The following is a 21959-nucleotide window of genomic DNA, read 5'->3' as shown; positions in this document are numbered from 1 at the left end:
GCTAGTCAAGAAACTAAGGATTAGAAATAGTACAGGTGAAGGTATATTACTTCTTTATAGGATACTGTTTGATCTCCTCAGAACATTACATGTTATCTTCGTGTGTTTATTTTTTATAATTATTCTCCCTCACTAGACAAGAGGCTTCATGTAGGCAGAGACCTGAGCTCTGAATCTCCATGGTCTAATACAGTATCTGACAGAGTAGGCATAGCGTAGAGTATTTGTTCAACCATTAAAACTATGATTCCCTCAGTTTCTGTTAAGCTGAGGTAGAACAGAAATTAGGACACAGGCTGGAGGTAGAACATGGAGACTATTGCATGCAGGGAGGTTTTAATCAGGAAAGCCTCACCATAAACAAATGAGAAAAATTACATCCTTATGATCATGAACCTGTAACTAAAATTAGCATTTTCTTCAAGTGGGAACATAGGCAACAAATCCCAGTGATATTGCCGATGGCAAGCCGATTTTTCATCATGTTCGAAGAGGTTTGAGATCTCACAATAGGTTGATACTCAATATTTAGTTATTAGATATTTAATGCATAAGTAAACACTTACATAGCTTTTTAATATCTTGATAACTATCTTTCAATATAGTTTTGTGCAGGGGCTTTAAAACATTCTGGGAAAGGTTCCATGGGCGAATTATTAAAGGGTTTGAAGAGAAGTGGGAAGAGGGACGAGAGTCAACGCAGTAACTCTGAAAGATCAGATCTTTGTGCCGCTAAGATCTTTACATCAGCAAGGGAGGAGTTGGTGGCAGTGGTAGGTAGTCAGTGATAGGCAGTCAGCAAGGTGTGTGAGGAGGGCTCGTATCCATTGGTAGTTAAGAGTGAAAAGCAGCCCTCAAGTGGTCAGCTTTTATAGACCCCTTTCTCTAGTTTGGAAGTAGGCATTTGTAATATTAATACCTAATTCCAGTATATACCTATAGGATTTATTTCAACCTAACAGTAACTCTCAAGTTATATTATCCCCACTTTCTAGTAAGGACAAATGAGGAACAAAAGGTTAACTTATCCAAGTCTTATATCTAATAAGACGTAACCCAGATGGTTTGGCTTCACAGTTCATGCCATAACCCATTACACAGTACTAGTTATGATAAACCAGTTTTGATAAACCCTACAAATTAGTTGACAAATACTCAATGAATACCTCTACTATGTGCCAGGCACAGTGCTAGGGGCCAGAGATGGAGGGAAACATGCAAATCCCTACCTTCCAAGAATTTACACTTCTATGGAAAAGACAATAATGCTATGCCTGGTGGTAGGAAAAACAAAGAAAATAAAGCTGGGAACTCTGGAAAGCAGTATGGAGGTTCCTCAAAAAGTTAAAGATAGAACTACCCTATGACCCAGCAATTGCACTACTAGGCATTTATCCACGGGATACAGGTGTGCTGTTTCGAAGGGACACATGCACCCCCATGTTTATAGCAGCACTATCAACAATAGCTAAAGTATGGTAAGAGCCCAAATGTCCATCGATGGATGAATGGATAAAGATGTGGTATATGTATGTATGTGTGTATGTACACACACAAAATGGAGTATTACTCAGTGATCAAAAATAATGAAATCTTGCCATTTGCAACTACATGGATGGAACTAGAGGGTATTATGCTAAGTGAAATTAGAGAAAGACAAATATCATGACTTCACTCATATATGGAATTTAAGATACAAAACAGATGAACATAGGGAAGGGAAGCATAAATATAAAAACAAGGAGGGGGACTTAGACTCAGATACAGAGAACTGAGAGTTGCTGGAGGGGCTGTAGGTAGGGGGATGGACTAAATGGACAAGGGGCAGTAAGGAAGAGCCTTAATGAGTTGGGATGAGCACTGGGTATTATACATAGGGGATGGATCCTGGAATCTACTCCTGAAATTATTGCACTATATGCTAACCTGGATGTAAATTAGAAATAAGTTAAAGAAAAAAACAAAGGCAGGGAGACAATCAGTGGGGTAAGGATGCACTTCAGGCTGAGGCTAAAACAAGGTAGCCTTGGAAAACCCTCCAGAAGGAGCAGGGACTCAAAGGCCCAGAAATGGGGAAAAGCTTGGCAGGTCCAAGTGACAGAACAGGGAGGCTGAAGCCGTGCCAACAAAGGGCAAACTAGACAGCTGGACAGGCTGCACTTGTGCTTATCACATCTCAATACTCAAAAATATATTGGTCTAGGGGCGCCTGCATAGCTCAGTCAGTTGAGCATCTGACTTTGGCTCAGGTCATGATCTCATGGATCATGAGTTCAAGTCCTACGTTGGGCTCTGTGCTCACAGCTCAGAGCCTGGAGCCTGCTTCAGACTCCAACTCCATGCGTGTGTGTGTGTGTGTGTCTCTGCCCCTTCTCCTGCTCATGCACAGTCTCACATATAAATTAAAAGAAAATTTAAAAAATGGATTGGTCTGCATTTAAAATGTCATAATTTTTAAGGACACCGGGGTGGCTCAGTTGGTTAAGCATCAGACTATTGATTTTGGCTAAGGTCATAGTTCAGGAGATCAAGCTCCATGCTGATAGCCCAGAGCCTGCTTGGGATTCTCTCTCCCTCTCTCTGCCCCTCCCCACTAGCTCAGGAGCACACATTTGCACTCTCAAAATAAACATTTTAAACAATCTAAAACCTTGGCAATTTTCCACTTAAGCAAATCCTGTGAAGAACAAATTCAAAGATCAATTACTGAATCGCGGATAGGATAAGCACAGTCTTGATGAATGAGGCCTCATTTCCAGTTCTTAGTTATAAATATGTTATTTAGAGAATAACTGAAGCTATTGCTTTAAATCTCATTGTAAATAACATTTAAATCACAATTTTAAATAATCCCTTAAAGCCATTTAAGTGATTATAGCAATTATAGTCATAAGTTTCTCTTCACACACAATTATTACTAGATCAACATCTCCTTAAAGATAAAGCCATTACTACGCTTACAGTTCCAAAAATCTAAAACGTTGCTTAAGATGTAGGAGATACTCAATACATATCCATAGAAATGAACATTTTTGTAAGAAACATGGTGAAGTACCTGGTTTTCTCCCCTTATTTTTTCCTCTAACATTAAGTTATGGTGGTTAGGGGACTTGTCATAAATTTACATGCTTTGGTTTTCTTTCCGTGCTAACTGGTAAAATGTTTTGGCAGTTACATAATAGGTTAGGATTACACTTTTTTAAAGGCTTAAAAGATAATCGAGTTCTAGTATATTAATGTTCCAGTCTAAACAATGTAGCTATATATTAAGAATTCATCTATTTCTTGGATATTCTAGTGGTCTATACACTAGCATATTTAATTCTAATTCCTGTTTTCCAGCGATAACTACAGATCACTTATTTTCAATATATACCAAAATTTCAGCTCCCTGCGCGTTCCCAGAAAAACTTCAACTATGCTTATCAGGAACAAAGACACTATTTTTGAAACGTGAATAAATGGGCCCATGGAAAAATTGCTGTCTTTTTAAAAAGGCATGCTGAAGAAGGGAAATGTGATAGTATCTTGGTAAAAGATACAAATAGACAGGAGGTGGCTTATTACATATCTAAATGCATCTACAAAACTACTTTGAATGCCAAACTACTGGGGAAAGCTATACTGAAGCTCTACCTTGGAAATTTTTTAATTTTTTTGGATGAAAATCTGACAATGGGGTTTTTCTAGCATAATGTTCCAAAAACACTGCACAGGGGTCAAGCTTGTATTCCCACATGAAAAGTGAAAATAGCTCTATCCAGAGTCCATCAGAACTTCCTTTTAAGTTGTACCAGAACACCGTAGCCTGGTAAGAATATTGCTTTTATAACTCAAAGGCTTTTCTCCAACAAAAACCTTATGTTTTAGGAATACTTAAAGAATCATTTGTCCTCACAGTAACTCCTCTGTATTTATCAATGAGGAACTTAAGTATGTTACTCCCATCATGTTTTCTATAACCCACCCCACTGCAGGGGACTTTCTGTTCAAGTAAAAATATTAGAGCTTTGCCTAAAGGCTTGTAAGGAAGCTTTTAAACTTGGAAAGGAACCTGGTAAGAAATTGGAAGACTTAAAACAGGTGGTTCATGGAATCCTATTTAGATCATGCCATATTTTTAGCAACCTGCCTGTCTGCAGAGGGGCATTGCAATTTGATTCATGAGAAATGCCAATCAAATTCCAAACACGTTCTTTTTATGACTATTAAAAGCAGCAAAACTAGTTTTCACTTGGGCAAGGGTTTCCCAGTTACTTGAACAACGATCTTTTTACCAAGCTGTATTGAGAAGCATTAAGCAATTATACATACAACTGGTTCCAATTTATTCTCATAGGTCAAAATTTTTATGTAGAGTATTTTTATATATGTAATTGTTTTTCCAAAATGTTCCTCCGTATTGTGCCATTTATACATACTTTTTTCCACATACATGGCAAACACATGTACTGTAGCCACAACTAATAATGTACTCAGATTTCATTAAATAGTAAAAACCAGTAGAATATAAACTGGACACTTTTCCAAAGTCAGTTATAGTTATCACATTAGCATTGGCAAGTACAGAACATTCAAACATAAATTCCAATTGAGTAGGGCAATTAGAGCCTCTAAGAATTTTAGGAACCAATTGCTCTCAATGATTAAGAAAATTGAGTTTTAATTTTAGGGGTGGATCACTGGTAGTATTTTGGTCTTTGTGGTGGTAGTTTTTCATAAATTGGAGAAGCATCAGGTTAATGCTATTTATAAGAGAGCCGGAGGAGATGATCTGTGTTTGCACTTACAGAAACTTAAGCAAGTCACTTCATATCGGACTCTCCATTCCACAACTTGTAGAATAGAAATAATTCTACCTAATTTCCTGAGAAAGGCAGTATTGTTAAAACATCAGTGATTTTAAGATGGGTTTTGAAATAGGATAAAAAATTCTCCACTAAAAACACAGATGTTGGGGCACAGTCGATTAAGCGTCCGACCTCGATTCAGCTCCTGGTCTCAGGGTTCAAGAGTTCCAACCCCACATGGGGCTCTCTGCTGTCAGCAGAGACCACTTGGGATCCTCTGTCCCCGCCCACTCTCTCAAAAAACAAACTGCGCGCACACGCACACATTACAGCCACCCTTTTTCCCCCTAGGCAGAGTATAATTATGTAACAAAAGATCATGAAGATTAACTCAGATTTTTTTATTTTGAGCTACTCCATTGGATGCAGGTTTTTCTCCGTTACATTTCCTCATAACACCACTGACCACGCCTAGGAAATAGCATCATACATACACACACTTCAAATATGAAGATCTAGTTGGCTCCAGTTGTCTAAAGTAGAAAATTCTAAGACTTTCAAGAGGAGTCCTTTTCCTCTGGCAACATTCATTACTCCCCATTCCACAAGGCAACTCCAGATCTCCAGTATAAAAGTGGGAGGAGGCAATAAAGGGAAAATGCATTGCCAATACTTCCTCTGAAAAGAGACCACACTCACCAATCTTTGCCCTTGAGGATCAAGAGGAGGACTCCAGACTCACCCACCCAAGCCTTATATAGCCAAATGACCCTGGTGCAAGTGGTGTCCCAGCAACAACAACAAGGAAATTCTGTAGTATTTCTTGTGGGCACTGGGGATTTTTGAAATTCTAGGAACTCACAAGGGTAGAGAACAGTCAACATTTTGGGAGGTCTAGGGAGTTTTCAGGATAGCCTCTCTCAACTTCTAACTGGAATATCTGAAGACATAAAACCTAAAGGCATTATAACAATTAGAAACTTTAAGAAGTCATTCAGAATTGTTTTATAGATGTATAATGGAAATATCTTCATGACTGATTATGGAAATGTTTTAAGTCCATGCTACTTGAAAATATATGTAACATCTAGGACACATGCCATATACCTGCCAGACCATCTGTCATATTTATAGCATGTTTTTTATAGTCTAGTTTACAAATAACATATGTAGTTTTCAATTATTTAGGAAAATATATCATTTTTTCATTTATGTCTCCTGGTATAGTTTTCCCTAAAGTTTACGATTTATTATAGTTTGTTCTACTTTAGTACAGCTGGACTTTTATCAGTAAGGGAAAAATCCAATATTTCACTTTTCCTTAGAAGATATTCTTGGTATTCACAGATTTAACGTGAATGCCTTTGGCAACGGTCATAGATTATTAACATGAAGTAATTACCAAAACTCAATCTGCCGTCTGAAGTCAGCTAAGTTTTTTGTTTTTTGTTTTTTGTTTTTTTATGTACCAAACTGTCAGAGAAACCACGAGCCTGGACTAAAGAAGCCCCGATTGCTTTAGTTGTAACATAAACCATAGCCCCTCAATTACCTCAGCATTCCTAAAACCTGCCCCAACCCCATCTCCACCCCCCCAGACAGCATCCTCCCAGAATCTTAGATGTGGCCATGAAGCGATGGGCAAGACCCACCCAGAGAACAGAACCAGGGGCCTTGGTGACTAGGCTGTCCAGAAAGAGGAATGCAAGAAGGTGATTAAAGAGCTCTCCTGCCAAGGTAGCAAGGCTCCACAATCCCTCCTCAGAAGTTGTCCAAAATGGCTATAAATCAGGTTTCTCTTTTTCCTGTAGGAAGTTTAAGATTAGGGTCACAGTCATGCTGCATATTGGGTTGGGGATGAAGACTGTGCCCCCAACAGGTGGTCTCATTGTAGATGAGAGAGGTAGGCTTGCTGTGCAAGAAGAAAAGGACAAGTGGATATTTGGCCAAAAGAAGGGCAGCCCGTGGCCAAGATTGGTGGTGACAACTAGCATATATTCTATCCTCCTCCTTGTCCTATCACTGCCCCTCATCTCCCAGCCCTTTTCATCTACGTCAAGTCAGGCATTAGCATAATGTCAACGGTAGTGTGTCACTTTGGGACTAAGGCAGTCAAGAGCCAGTAGGTCTTCATGCTATTACTGTGCTGATACAGCATTTATGTCGCTCATGAATATTTGAAGAAGTTTAACACTCTTGTACTGACATTACCACCAATATCTAACAGTGGCTAGTATGTAATAAATACCTTCTTGGATAGCTTAAGTATATTTTATGGAAAACAGGAAGTACAAGCAAAACAGAAATAAAGCCTCCCGTAACAAGAGTGCAATATAAACCCATATGAAAAACACAACTTAGTTATCTTTTAACCTATGCACAACTTTTTAAAGTATGTTCAAGTACTTCAACAAATTGCTAAAAATTTCCTTGCATTTAGGACTGATGTAATGAACTAGTGTAATTACTTTGCACATGTTAAAAGCTGCTTTAGCTCTTTCACCTGAGCATTTCTGTGTTCTCCATTGGGTACTACAATCATCATCCCTGCACTTAAAGTCTACAGAAGAGTCAGCAGCTACAATTCGATATATGATACATAAGGAGGAATCCAGTAGTGGAATAAAGGCAGGCCTGGTCAGGTTGGTCTAGAGAAAATCAGGGAAAAGGCTTAAAACTGATCTGAAGAACGATGAGTTTAAGAGAAAGAACATTCTAGACCAAGAGTAAATTCAAGTTCAACTATTATAAACCTATTCTAGAACCAAACACCTGTTTCTAGAATAATTATCTCTTCCTTGCCACCTATTCTGTCATTAGCTTTCTTGGTTAATGGTTACAGGATCATGCAGTCATTTAAGTCATCAAAATCATTTTGGTCTTTTAGGGTGCAAAATTCAAATGTGTCCTCTTATAAGGCTGTTCAACTTCAACACTAACATTTTGATGGTTTGTGAAGGGGGTTGTTCTATGCATTGGGAGAAGTTTTGCCGTATCACTGTCCTCTGGCCACAAAATGCTAATAGCTTTCCCTATACCACCCTCCCCCACAACCATAACAGCAAAAATGGTCTCCAAACATCACCAAAGATCACACGAGAGAAAAATGCCCCCACTTACATGATTAAGATAAAGCTTCTGAACAGCAAAGGAATCAATCAAGAAAACTAAAAGGCAACCAATGGAATGGGAGATTTGCAAATGACATATCAGATGAAGGTTTAGTATCCAAGATCTATAAAGAACTCCCCAAACTTTACATCCAAACAAATAACCCAGTTGTTTGGATTATTGGGCAGTTATTGGATTATTGGAAATGGGCAGATGGGAATAAACATTTTTCCAAAGATATCCAAATGGCTAATGGACACATGAAAAGATGCTCATTAGGGAAATACAAATCAAAACTACATTGAGATACCATCTCACACCTCTCAGAGTACCTAAAATTAACAACTCAGGAAAGAACAGATGTTGGCGAGGATGTGGAGAAACGGGAACCCTCTTGCACTGTTGGTGGGAATGCAAACTGGTGCAGCCACTCTGGAAAATGGTGTGGAGGTTCTCAAAAAATTAAAAACAAAATTACCCTACAACCCAGCAACAGCACCGCTCAAATTTATCCAAAGGATACAGGAGTGCTGATTCATGTTTTCACAGTGCTATCAATAGCAAAATTATGGAAAGAGCCCAAGAGTCCATCAACTGGTGAAGGGATAAAGAAGCTGTGGACACACACAAATACTACTTGCCAATGAAAATGAAATCTTGCCATTTCCAGCAACGTGGATGGAACTGGAGAATATTATGCTAAGTGAAAGAAGTCAGAGAAAGAAGCTTCTCAACTTCCACACAGGAGTGAAAACATAACAGAAGACCATGAAGGAAAAGAAAAGAAAAAAAAAATGTTACAGAGGGAAGCAAACCATAAGAGACTCTTAAATACAGAAAACAAACTGAGGGTGGAGGGATGAGCACTGGGTGTTGTATCTAAGTGATGAATCATGGGAATCTACTCCCGAAGCCAAGACTACACTGTATACACTGTAAGCTAACTAACTTGACAGTTTTATAAGAATTAAAAGCAAGCCTGACCTCAGTTGAGAACCACTAGTCTACATTAGCATACCTCACACAGGCACCTACTCTTTCCCTTCATTGCTGCAACCACATTAAGTGACTTTTCTTCCCCTCCCATAGACTGCAAGAGTGGTCCTTTCAGTGACTCACTGCCATCCCTGGTACCCTGCACAGCGTTGCATAAGGAGAGGACCCTCCCAACACATCAAACCCCCCCACCACCACAGCTCAAGCCTCATGCTTTCACAAGTCCACGCTTTAATGTGATGTCTCCCTTAGCCTCATCTCCCAATCCACCCTATTTTCCAGCTGCACAGGGCCAGGAGCTGCCCTTGAATTTCCAGATCCACATGGAGTTATCCCTCTTAAAGTCCAGTGGAGAGGCCTTTTCCAGCACAGGTCTCCATGCTCTTACTCCTTTCTCCAAGTTCACACAGTACACGTCCTGCACTCCTCTCAACAGCATCAGACTTTGGGTTTGTGTGCCTGGTGGCAGTATAGGATGGCCCTGAACATGCGAAGCATAACTGGCCAAGGGTCCCAGCCACTAGCTTTTGAAACCCATCCTAGTTTGCACCCCAGCCATCTCTCAAGTGATACTCCCATTCAGTAACTGAGTGTGGCAAGGATACTGAGGGTATACCCCTCCTTAGGGGGCATGGGACTCCTCTTTCAGCCCAATTCGGCTTCAGGCAAGCTTCACCGAACCTTGCTTAGATTCCCCAGTAGCCTTGGATGCTTCTACCCAACATTCTCATCCTCCATTTCAGAGTTCCTTATTTTATCTAACATAGGCACTTCCCCTACATAAAATGCTTAGTCACACAATCCCGTCTTGTCACCCATTTCTTGGAGGACCAAAACTAACAGAATATTCACATAAGAGATATAAGAAATTCTCCCTGATAGCGTATTTGATGGAGTATTTGAATAACTGAGAGGTCCTTATGAATTTTTTATATATTAGTGCTTGACACACTGCAGAATGGTTATGAGAAACTTCAAATAAGTACCCAGCACCACTGCAAGTTACTGTAGGAGAACACCGTAGAAGCCAGATGCAGGGTCTGGTTTTAGGACATCTGGAAACAGTTTCTTTCAACCAAGACGACTGCATTGCTTCAAATCCCACCAAGAAATAGTGAAGTTAACAGTCTAGGCAGTAAGGTTAGTCCCCGAGGGCCTTGGGAAGAAGGGAACCCACTGGGTAATAGAGGACTGGTCGCCCCAGGGGCTGTTAGGAAAAGCCTGTATGTAATTTACATGTGCCATCCTGACCAGTATATACCAAAAGTTCAGCTTAGTAAATACTGATCTCTACTTTGGCAAGGGTGCTAACATTATGAGAAGATAGAGAATAGGACCATAAGAGCAAGGCTTAGAGTTGAAAATAGGAGTATTAAGGCCTGGTAACCATACATTCTGTGACAGTTCGTCACTGGATTAAATAAGTTACAGAAAAGCACAAGTGACACACACATGAAAAAGACTTCTGGCAGACCCTGTGCTCCTGATTCTTGGGTCCCAAACAGTTAAAACTAAAGAGCACCTGGATGGCTCACTCAGCGTCTCTCTTGATTTTGCCTCAGGTCATTTTCCCAAGATCATGGGATCAAGCCTGCAGTCGAGCTCCATGGGGAGCACAGAGCCTGCTTGGGAACCTTTCTCTGCCCCTCCCCTGCTCATACCCTCCCTCTCAAAATAAAAAAAGCCACTAAGTACTAGCTCAGGCGTAGTGATTTAGTGAAAGCTATAAATATGAAGACTTCGGAATAATGGGGAAAAAATTAACCACATACGAATTAAAGTTCACCGGTTTGGGGTTAATCCAGCACTAGCAGTCCACTAAATGGGATTCATGCTGAGGTGTCAATTTTTTGTAAGCAGCTCCATATAGAGAGATATTTTGGAAACACTTTGGTTTTCATCTCCTTCCTCAATTGTCACCGTAGAAAGGGTAGAGGCTACCTCAAGTAAGAAGATGGAAAGAGAACTAGTCAACTAAACAAGATGTGGAAAGGAACTTTACAGATTTCTTCACCCAGGGAAAAAAAAGGGTGACTGGAGGCCAAAGAAACAGATGCAAAGATGTGCATGTGCCAACTTCTCCACTGAGGATGTAGATCCTAGAGACAAAGGCATGTTAGTTTAAGGGGATTGCCAAAAGTAGAGTTTCAGCAGGTTAAGTGGGATTCAGGGAAGAGACCCTCCAAAAGGGATCCCTCCTCTTCCACACACCCTTCACAAAGTTAGGGATGTAGTAGAATTTAGCAAAGGGAAGAACTAAGTCTCCCTTGAATTTCAAATACCATGGAGGATTTCAGACACTTAGAGGAGTCGAAGATCACCAACAGCCATCACCAAACCACATTACATAGGGAAGGTACAGCAGCAGAAGCAAAGTGATAAGCGCTGCACAATGCAGCAGTCAGACACAGAGTAAGGGCTACAGCCACAGCTCACAGGGATACACAGCAGCAGTGAGAGCCCAGGAGGGGAGTCCATTAGACTCGACTGAGCAGAGGCTGCCCCAAGTTCAGATCTCGAATTACACTGATGGTACAAGAGGCAAAACAACTAAGGCACAGAGGAACTAGAAGGCCATCTCTCCACCTTCTTCCCAAACAATGATCTCAGAATGAACACTCCTGTATGGGGTCCATTTTTGTCAGTCCATGTATGTTTGAGCCTAGCAATGTAAAGACAATACACATTAACAATAAAGTGAGGAAATCAGATACTCATTTCAAGATATTTAAGGAAAGTACAACATTCATTTATAATTAAAAGCAAACTTAAAGCAACAAAAACAAACTAGTAAAAGAACTTAAGACTAGCTCTAACAACAATCCTTCAGTAAATTTCAACCTCAGTGGTTAATGGACAAGTCAAAGCTAGATCACAGTCACATACAAAGACCAGTCAGGAAGCAAGAAGGAGCAGGGCCAGAAGATTAGTATTAATTTCACAGGCATTGTATCAAAGTTGATCTTTAAACAATTCAACTGGTCCAGGTTGTGGGTACCACATTATTCAAGTCTAAATACTCATCTGAGACTATGAAGAACTGGTTATAGTGACAAACGGACTATAGAACCTACCAGGAGTTCAGTTATTTGACACCATCAACCTAAAGGAAGTTAATGGAGTTGGGGTAGCAAGATCTACGGGTAGTACGTATATGGCTCCTATGGGTCGTACGTATATGGCTAATATAGGCTCCAGTGGAAATACCAAAAACCGACAAATGCCACTTCTCTTAGTAACTTGGACTTTTAGTAATTGGATCATGACCAATTAAAAGATTCTTAGCTGATATTTGCTCCATCACTCGAAGTTCTTGCTCTACCATGACTGATGTCCTCAATGCAGCCTTATAAAAATTAAAACCCTTACATAGGTATAGTTTTTAAAAAGTTAAAGTCTGAGAATATCAATACATTTTCAAAAGCAAAGTAAATATACATAAGTCAGAACTTAGACAACTATATCCAAATTGGCATAGTTACAGGCGAGGATAACTCTAGTCAAGACCTAAAAACATTTCCAACTGTTTGATTTCAAAAAGGGGAAATTGAATAATAATTTGAACTACACCAGCATTATGAATCAACATGAACAGAAACATCACTCCTAATAATGTTTCCCATCTGGAATGTTTTTCCATGCCATGAAATACTAAATCAAGAAAACATTAACCATGACAAATTGTGGTAGTAAATCTAGAATTTTCCAGACCAGTTACACATTGAGAGGTTCTAGGAAGGAATATTTTTCTTTCCTTTGATATATAGGTGGCTGTAAATATTAGTGTGTTTCTGCCATTCTGATGTTTCAAGCTTTCTATTTAGATACAGCAGAAAAGGAAATTGTTCAAGACATTCCATGTAAACACAAGGCCAAAGTAACATGAAAAACAGCAAGTAGATCTTCCAAAATTTACTTAGTCAAGACCAATACTCACACTCAGGAAGACATCTTAGGTCAATTAACCTGAGAGGAAGCATTACATTTGAATGCTAGAATCCAGTAACTAAATTCCTAGTTGTTTCTTCTTGAACTTGTCTTTAATCAGAGTTAATGAAGTCGGTTTATTTTAACAAAACTATTGAAACCTGGAGTTTCAAACTTGGACAGTTAAGTGTTAGACCTATTTTCACTAACCCCTGATACTTAATTCATTTTGATCATAGGTAGAACCACAGACATTGTGACTCTGTTACCAATAAAAGGATACCTTTGTATCAGTTATGTAGCTATCCAGTTTATTCTTCTTGCCACTACAGTAGTGAATAGACCCCGCCCCAATAAGATTGCTGGGTTGATGAAGTATTTATTGTGAAACCATAAACTGTATTGGTAACATTTTGACTACTGTTAGTATTTAAAAAGGAAGCTAATTAACGTTTTACACATTTAAAGTTACGCTCAGAAAAGGTCCTGCTGAAGAAGTTCATCGTTGGGAGTGGAGGGGTTAGGACCTCTGCCTTCAAGGGAGAGGAACACAAAGAACCCATTATTTTTATTTCCTCCCTCCACAATAAGGTTTTTCCTTTTACACAAAAATCTTACTCCCGTCACTCTAATGATCATTTCTCATTTACTGGCAGCACGTCTCTGTAGATACCCTATCAAATATGTGAAATTTAGACACCAGGCAGATTCAGCCTCTATGGCCACCCCCATACTTAAAAAAAAAAAAAAAAAAAAAAAAGCCAGCTTTTCGAATTCTTTTCGTTTTACATATATTCATTTTCATTTCCTTCTAAATTCAAGGAGATTTAAGTAAATTCAGGGGAGTCAGCTTCGGTAAGTGGTCCGGAATTCGTGTGTGAGTGGTATCACCTGCCCTGTTGGAAGAGACATTTCACATGTGGCACAGGCCCCATAGGTCCACTCCCTGACTCACTAGCTCAACATCTGACACTTCAGGAGTCGCCCACCTTTGCGGAAAGGGTCAGTTTTTGCCCAGCAGGTAGAGACTACAGATCTTCCAAATGCCTCTCCCCCATGGCAGGAAGGGGTGGCCTCAGCTTGGGTTCATCTGGGTGTTAATCCCTCTGCTAACCCATTCTGACCTCTCAGGTCACCATCGATTCGGGGAAAACCCAATGACGACTGACTCTCTGAACACAGCCCTTACCTGGGTCCCCAGAAAAATACCAAGGGGCCAGAGGACACTTACCAGGCCTCCACAGAGGCTGAAGACCGCCGTATGATCCGCCCGAGCATTGACCTGGCCTCGATAGAAGCAGTGGCGTAGATCTGGGGCCACCACGCTGCGCTCCTCGGCCCCGCGCGCGGGAGCTCCCAGGTGCACCTCGGTGTAGCCAGCGGCCAGAAAGGCCGCGTCCGCGCTCAGGTTCAGCTGGAAGAGCTGCCCGTAGGCGCTGATTCGGTAGTGGGTCCTGAATGGCGGGGGCTCCAGGGCCTCCGAGCTGCGCTTCCTCCGGCTGAAGTGGTGGCTCTGAGGAAACACTTCGCCAAACTCATTGACCCGCGCGGGGGTCACCACTTCGTAAGAGGTCAGCGTCCTTACCAGGGCTTCTACAACCACAGAAATATGGCCCCTGAGCCCCCGCGCGTTACCAACGTCCCAACCCCAGACTTCAACCAAACGCCCCAGGTCCAGATACACCAGGGGCACGACAAATGCACACACGCTGGCGAGCGCGCGCGCACACACGAACACACGTGCTCCGCTTTCCCACACCCCCGACTCGCTCCAACCTTCCCAAGCAAAGACCCTGACACGCCCGGCCCTGAACAACCCACTCCTTCTCCCATCCCTCTCTGCTTCCCAACAGCCCACTGGTGCCCTGCGGGCGCACGCGCCTCTCTGCCCCCAAGCGCCCCCACCGCGTGGACCCGGGAGGGACACGGTGCCCGGCGCGCACAATTCCTCGAAACCCGGGGCAGCCGCAACATCTCAGGATGCTTGGGGCTGGCTGATCCGGGAGTCCCGCGAGCCCCTGCAGGACCACAATCCTCACAACGGGGCTGGGCCACCCACCCCACCTCGCCCCCACCCCGCTGCTGAAGGAGCCCGGCGGTGACCTTACCTTGCCTGGGGTGCAAGTGAATTTCCCAAGATCCGGTGATAAACAGCGAGAGCTGGTAGAGCAGCCCCGTCAGCCACTTGGCCACCCGCATGGTTCCACCCGGGGGATCCCAACCGGGGAGGCCAACCCGAGCCGCCGGCCGCCCAGCCCGGCTTCCCCGCGCTCCACAGCCTCTCCTCCCTCTCGCCCGCCGTGCTCTGCGCCGGCCGCCGCGGCGCCTTCAGCAGCCTCCGGAGCAGCAGTCCCGGCCCCGGGCCGGACCGTCTCGCCACACCGCCAGCCTCCGCTCCCTGAGCCGCTGCTTCATCGCACTGCAGCCCCACAGCTCCCGGCTCGCTCTCGGCAGCCTCGCTCCGCTCCCTGAGCCCGCACTGCCCTCAGACGCCTTCTCCCTGGGTCCAGATCCACGCGAGGAAGCGAGCCGACCTAGCAGGAACGGTGCCAATATAGCCACCCCGGGCCGGGCGAACGCGGGGGAGAGCCCGCCTCCACGGGCAGGGCCGGGCCAATCAGCAGGAGGCGCGGCCGGTGCTCTCCCTCCCGCGTGCAGCCCGCCCCCAACTCCCAGCCGCGCCCGCAGTGCGGTCCCAGGGGGCTCCGGCGCCGGGAGAGCAACGTGGTGTGGAGCCCGAGGGCCAGCTGGACAACGTCCCGGTACCTGTAACACCCAACACCGATGCAAGCTGTGCGGCCGAGGTCCAGAAAGGTGATAGGTGTGTGAGGTTTTTTAGTTCTTACAGTGAAATGAAAAGCATCAGTTGGAAAATTTCTGTTATTTAGGTTTCAGGGTAATTTTAGGCTTCTCAAGCAAGACAAAATAAGCTACAGCGGGAAGTTCCTGAAGGCAAGGGATTCTTCCAATGAAGCTTAATGACCTGCCTTGATTGGCAAGGGCCCCTGTGTGCTCTGGGAATTTAAGAGCATTGTAGGTGCAAAGGGGAAGGCGAGGTTGCAATCAGCAAGCACTGCTGGGTGTGAATTTCTGGGAGTTGTCTAAGGAAATGCTAAATGAATTGCTCAGTCTCCACAGTTCCCGTAGTTGTCATTTTTTTTCCTTTTAATATTCATTTTTGTACTTCATTTTGTATAAAGAGCTCCTCAAATCATAGAAACGTCAAGCCCCACAAAACTTGTATCTGCCCCTGCCATTGTAGCTGCCTGTCATTTTATGAGACTTCCTGCTGGTAGTTTCACAATATTATTGGCCCTCCCTGTATGATACCCAAATGACCCCATGTATCCCTACTCATTTTCCTCAACCATTACTGTAGCAGTGGATCCAGGTGTGTTGCCTCGTGTCTCAAATTCTATAAACCTCAGTAGCAGAAAGAATTGTCATTTCAGAACTACTCTCTCATTTCTCAAATCCACCTGTTTGATTTGCAGATTCTTTATTGCTTCTTGCTGTAACCAGTATGAAAAGGAAAGAGGAGGAAGTCGTCAGATTGTCTCGAAATCCAACCAAGGGGGAGAAAGAATGTGAGAGAAAAAGGGAAGGAATATATGGGTACATCTTCCCAAACACAAAGGAATACCCTTTCAGTTTAATTCCTGGCCGCCCTTCTTCCCTGAGCTCTCAACAACAAAAATTCTGTTGACTTTGAATTGACCTCTCCTGGCATGCCTCCTTACTTTTGTATCATACACTTGGTCCATCTGTTGTTCACGGCTAATGTGAGCCAATCTTGTTTGAGGAAGGAGAGTTTAATTTTACTTTTACCAAGGAAAATACCCAGCTGGGTGATGGTAATTCTTACACAATCAATCCCCTTTCTTTTGTGCCTCTTCCTCCCAAATGTCATTTCATTCATCACAGAGTTACAGACATCTAATTTTTCCCCCTTAAGTTAAGCACACTGTTACTCTAAACAAAACAAACCCACCTGTCTATTACCCACACCTGTCTATTTAGAGGTTACCTTCAGTACATTGTAATTTAGAGTCATTTTAATTACATTGCAGTTCTAAATGTATCTTTACATCAGGAGCCATGCCTTCCCTCATACAAGTACAGAAAATAGAACTGCACCTGTTTCATTGGCTATCTGCTAATGAAGGCAAAATAAATATTTCATTTCCATCACTGAATTTTTGCCACTCAAAGTAGTTTTCTCAGTGGAGTATGTGATTTTCAGCCTGTTCTAATGTTTTGGAAATGTTATTTTAAGAATAGGCCTATTTTATCTTTTATTAAAGAAATGGGAAGTTGTTTGGGATGTTTATTCTATGCTATTATAATCTTTACCATATTCAGTAAAGAGCATTATTTCCCACATCTTATAGAAGATAAATGTTACATTCCATTCAGTATCTATGTAACTAAGCTGAGTTTCCTTAAATCCTTTCTGGCTTCAATGCCTTCTCATTATATTAGGCTCAACTGTTATGATATTCACATTGTCTCTCTTCCTTTCTCTGTCTCTGCCAATGAAAATGCCATGAGTAAACTAATCTATGCCATTTCAATCAATTTCCTCATATTGATCATTACAGCAAGCACTTAGGGAATTGCTCTGACATAAGCATTATACAAGGGACTTTAGAAAAATTACCTCATTTAGTTTATGCATTTTCCCCATGGAATTCAGAACTTACCCAGATCACATATCAAGTTAGACTCAAGTATCTTTGGTTTCAAATTCCATACTTTTTATAAGAAAATTGTACTCTTTATACCAGCTCCAGTCTGATGTAGTACAGTTGTAACCAGCAACAACTCAGAAAATGAAAGCCATAGTTATATTACATGTAATTGTGTTTGATTCATAATTTTGACAATCATCATTATAACTATAAGCTATGTTATGAGGTTGGCACAGTGTAGAGAAAATATTTTCAATCTTCCAAAGCAGGAATAGGCTCACTATACTCAAGATAGACTTTGTTTTTATAGTCCTAATTCCACCATAACCAGCTGTTTCAAGTTCAACAATTTACCGAAACTCTATAAGCCAATTGTATTGGACAAAATGTGCTCAATGCATGTTCATGTGGATTACGATTTTTATTACAATATAATATGAGACTGATGTTCATACCGAAAGGAACAACTGTTTGAATAGAGACTGCTTTTCTAATATTAGTAGGTAGGAAGTAGGGTGATCAATCTTTACAGTGTAACTGAGACTAGGGAGTTTCCTGAGATGCAAGACTTTCGGTGCTAAAACTTGGGGAGTCCTGGGCAAACTGGGATGAAATGGTCATTAAGTTCAGGATTTCTCAACTAAGGCAGTATTGACTTTGGGGGCCAGGCGAGTCTTTGTTATAGGGGGAGGGGAGCTGCCCTACTTGATATAGAATGTTTAGCAGCATCCCTGGCCTCTACTCACTCGGTGCCAGTAGTACCCCACCCCTGTTGTGACAACCAAAAATATTTCCGGACATTGGCAAATGTCCCCTCGGAGCAAAACTGGCCCTAGTTGAGAACCACTGGCCTAACGGGGGGATAAAATTGGAAAATGATAAATGCGAAGAAGTGGGTTTGGCAGGAGACCCACAGATGCCGCTCCATTCTTAATTACAAATGGCCAATTGTAGGTAGAAACATTATATTGTAGCAGGTGTGGGAGATTATCCATCATTCTAGTTAAAACAGTACAAGCTATGGTCATTGTGTTAATTCTTAAAGCACTGTTAGTTCCAGGTGTGCAGAGAATCGATCTCTTCTGCCCAAGCAATTATTACACTCTGTTCAGATTGTAAGGGTTATGTGGGGAGGGGACTATCAACAGGCTCTTTGAGGCAGTATCCCCAGCACCAAATGTTGTGTCCTCTTGGAATAGAAAAAAAAGTAAATATTCATTATATAAACAAATAGTAATATTAACATTTATATAACCTGGAAGAACAGGCAAATTACCAATCTTACCATTTGCTTTTAATGAGGATATTTACACCATTTAAATTTAATATAATACTTAATATATGTATATTCAAGTCCATCATCTTGTTTTCTATTTGTCCTACTCTTTTTTATTTTCTGCCTTCTTTTGGATTAACTAAATGGATTAACTATCATCCCATTCAATCTGTGTTAGCTATAACTTTTTCCTTATTTAGGCGGTTACCCTAGAATTTATAGTCTACATCTTTAATATATCTCTGACTGGCTTCAAGTATAGTATGCAAATTTAATTTCATCCCTCCCAACCTTTGTGCTGTTGCTATCATCATACATTCAACTTTTGCATATGTTGCAATTCCCACTTTGCATTCATGCTATTTTTATTTAAATAGCTACCTCATCTGCTATCATTTTTGTTCTGTCTTACAGGCTTTCTTTAACGTTTCTGATAGCACACACTCTACTTGTGATGAGTTCCTTTTTTTTTTCAATTTTTTTTTTTTAGTTTATTTATTTTTGACAGAGACAGAGTGTGAGCCTGAGCTGGGGAGGGGCAGAGAGAGAGAGAGAGAGACACAGAATCCGAAGCAGGCTCCAGGCTCCGAGCTGTCAGCACAGAGCCCGACGCGGGGCTCGAACTCACAAACCAAGATCATGACCTCGGCCGAACTCAGACGCTTAACCGACTGAGCCACCCAGGCGCCCCTCAAGTTTATTTTTGAAGCCTGTTTTTTCCCGGGTATAGAATTCTAGGTTGGGAGGATTTGCCCCCCACCCCTTTTATTTCTCAAAAGCTGTTGATCAACTGTCTTCTTGCGTTTTTTAATAACAAAAAAAAAAGTCCTTATCCTCCATACATCAGGTATCTTTTTGTTGTATATGCTTTTAAGATTTTCTTCTCTATTGCTAGTTTCATTCAATTTATTTACAGTGTACCTTGATGTGATTTTTTTTCATGTATGCTTGGAGTCCATTGAGTTTGGGGAGACTATGAGTTTATTATTTTCATCAAATTTGTAAAATCTGTGGTTGTTACTTTGTCAAATATAATTTTTTGTTCGCTCTCTCTCTGTTCCTTCAAGGACTGCAGTTATGCATATATGAGAATGCACACAGTTGTCCCACAGCTCTCTGAAGCTCTGTCTGTTCTAAATTCTCCTCTTCCCTTCTGTGTTTCAAATGGATAATTTTTATTGCCATCTTCAAATTCACTAATATTTTCTTCTGCAATGTCTAATTTGTAATTAATCATATTCACTGTCATTTTTACCTCTAAGACTTTAGTTTGGGCCTTTTTTTTTGTATCTTGCATGCCTCAACTTAACTTTTTAAACATACAGAATACAGTTATAATCAATCTTTTGATGTGTGTTCTAAAATATGGGTCAGTGCTTGGCCAATTTTGATTAATTGATTTTCCTCCTCAGTATTGGTCATGCTTTCCTGCTTCTTTAAAGCCTGATTATTTTAATGTTTTATTTTTATTTTTATTTTTATTTTCATTTTGGAGAGAGAGAGAGACAGTACAAGCAGGGGAGAGACAGAGAGAGAGAGAGAGGGAGACAGAGAATCTGAAGCAGGCTTCAGGCTCTGAGCTGTCAGCACAGAGCCCAATGTGGGGCTTGAGCCCACAAACCACAAGATCGTGACCTGAGCCGAAGTCAGACCCTTAACTGACTGAGCCACCTAGATGCCCCAAGCCTGATAATTTTAGATTGGATGAATTTTACTTTTGTGGGTACTGGATATATTTGTGTTCCTACAAATCTTAAGTTTTGTTCTGAGATGCAGTTAGGTTTCCTGGAAATAGATCTTTCCATATCTCTCTTTTAAAATTTATTAAGCAAGAATGAAACAATGCTCAGTCTAAGCATACTTGTTTGCCAACTAAAGCAAGAGCTTTCTACATAGAATGTATGTACCTTACCCAATGCTCATATCTGAGATTTTCTAGTCCAGTTAGTGAGAACAGGCACTACTCCCATCCCTGTAAGAGCCAGTGGCAGTGGTACTTCTAATTCTGTTGGGTGCTTCTTTCCTAATTTTCTTGGACTTTTTTCACCTGTGTGTGCACTAATTTTAAGACAGAACTCATTTCATATTGTATAGTGAGAAAATCAACCTAAAAAGTGAAACCTGGTGCATATATCAGGATGGTTAACGATCTCCTCCTGGAAATTTCTTTTAAAAGAAGAGAATGATAACTCCTGGATCATATACCAATTACCATAAACAAGTAAGATGACAGCCATGTGAAGGAAGTAAAGAAAATATTCAGAAATGAGCAAGAAATCTCAGCAGGAAACACACAGCAATAACATAGGAAAAAAGAAGATGAGTGGCCACCCTGTTTTGGAAAAGCTGTAGTCCTTGTGTGAAACACTGAAGATTGGGTACATGAGCAGGTCCATGTCTTGTCTAGAGAAACAGAGGAAGTGGGCTATGCAAAAAATAACAAATAGGAGCCAGAGTTATAGGAAGCAGTCTGTCTCTGTGATAGCAGAGAAGAGAGCACCTAGAAGGCTACTCCATACTTCTCAGCCCAACAAATCCTGGTCCAAGAAAAGAAAGTTAATTCAAGGATGAAGGTGGTTTTTTTTTTTCTTTTAAAAAGGATTGCGCACAAGAAATTCAGTACACTCTAAGAAAGAAATGGGGAAAGAGCATCAGAATTTACCTACAGATGAAGAAACACACCAGAAGAATCTTGCTATGGAGCATATAAAAAGTATGACCAAATATTTTGTTACAGACTATAAAAAAAAATGAAGAGATTACTTTTGAAGTCAGATCTAAATCAGTGGTTTAGGACTCAGGGAATATACAGAAAGACAACAGGAAGAAATAAAATGTGAGTTAGCAGAATTCAGAAAAGAAGTGAAGGAGGAAAAGCATCTTAACAAAACTGAAAAGAAAATAGAAAAGCATGAAAGAAAATAGAAAATGCGCTTGTGATGGGGAAGGGAATATGGAGGAAAAATGGGAAAACTGACCACACTGAAATGGAAATGAAGAGAGGAAAGAGAGAAAAGAAGGAAGGAAGAAAGGATGGAGGGGGAAGGAAGGAAGGAAGGAAAAAGAGAAGAAGGAAGGAAGGAACGAACGAAGGTAGGAAGGAAGAAGGGAGGGAGGATTTAGGAGAAAAAAATAAGTAGAAAAGATATGCATTAGAGATCCACATAC

General features: G+C 41.3%; 1 protein-coding gene across 3 annotated transcripts in view; it reads right to left on the bottom strand.

The window, feature by feature from the left end:
* ADAMTS20 (ADAM metallopeptidase with thrombospondin type 1 motif 20) overlaps window positions 1-15035 on the bottom strand; it is a 178399-nt gene extending 163364 nt beyond the window's left edge. For all 3 annotated transcript variants that reach the window (XM_019452494.2, XM_019452495.2, XM_019452496.2), the window contains exons 1-2: window positions 14933-15035; window positions 14056-14417 (exon numbers count right to left, since the gene is read on the bottom strand). In XM_019452494.2, the coding sequence (XP_019308039.2) occupies window positions 14056-14417; window positions 14933-15023 (453 nt within the window). In that variant the 5' untranslated portion in view covers window positions 15024-15035. The remainder of the gene's footprint in view (window positions 1-14055; window positions 14418-14932) is intronic.
* Between the last annotated feature and the right edge of the window lie 6924 nt (window positions 15036-21959).

Source organism: Panthera pardus, unplaced genomic scaffold (assembly GCF_024362965.1).
Source record: "Panthera pardus isolate Hobbes unplaced genomic scaffold, ASM2436296v1 HiC_scaffold_6, whole genome shotgun sequence".
Classification (NCBI taxonomy): Eukaryota; Metazoa; Chordata; class Mammalia; order Carnivora; family Felidae; genus Panthera; species Panthera pardus.
The sequence above is the reverse complement of the archived record's forward strand: the minus strand, read 5'-3'. Positions and strand labels throughout refer to the sequence as shown.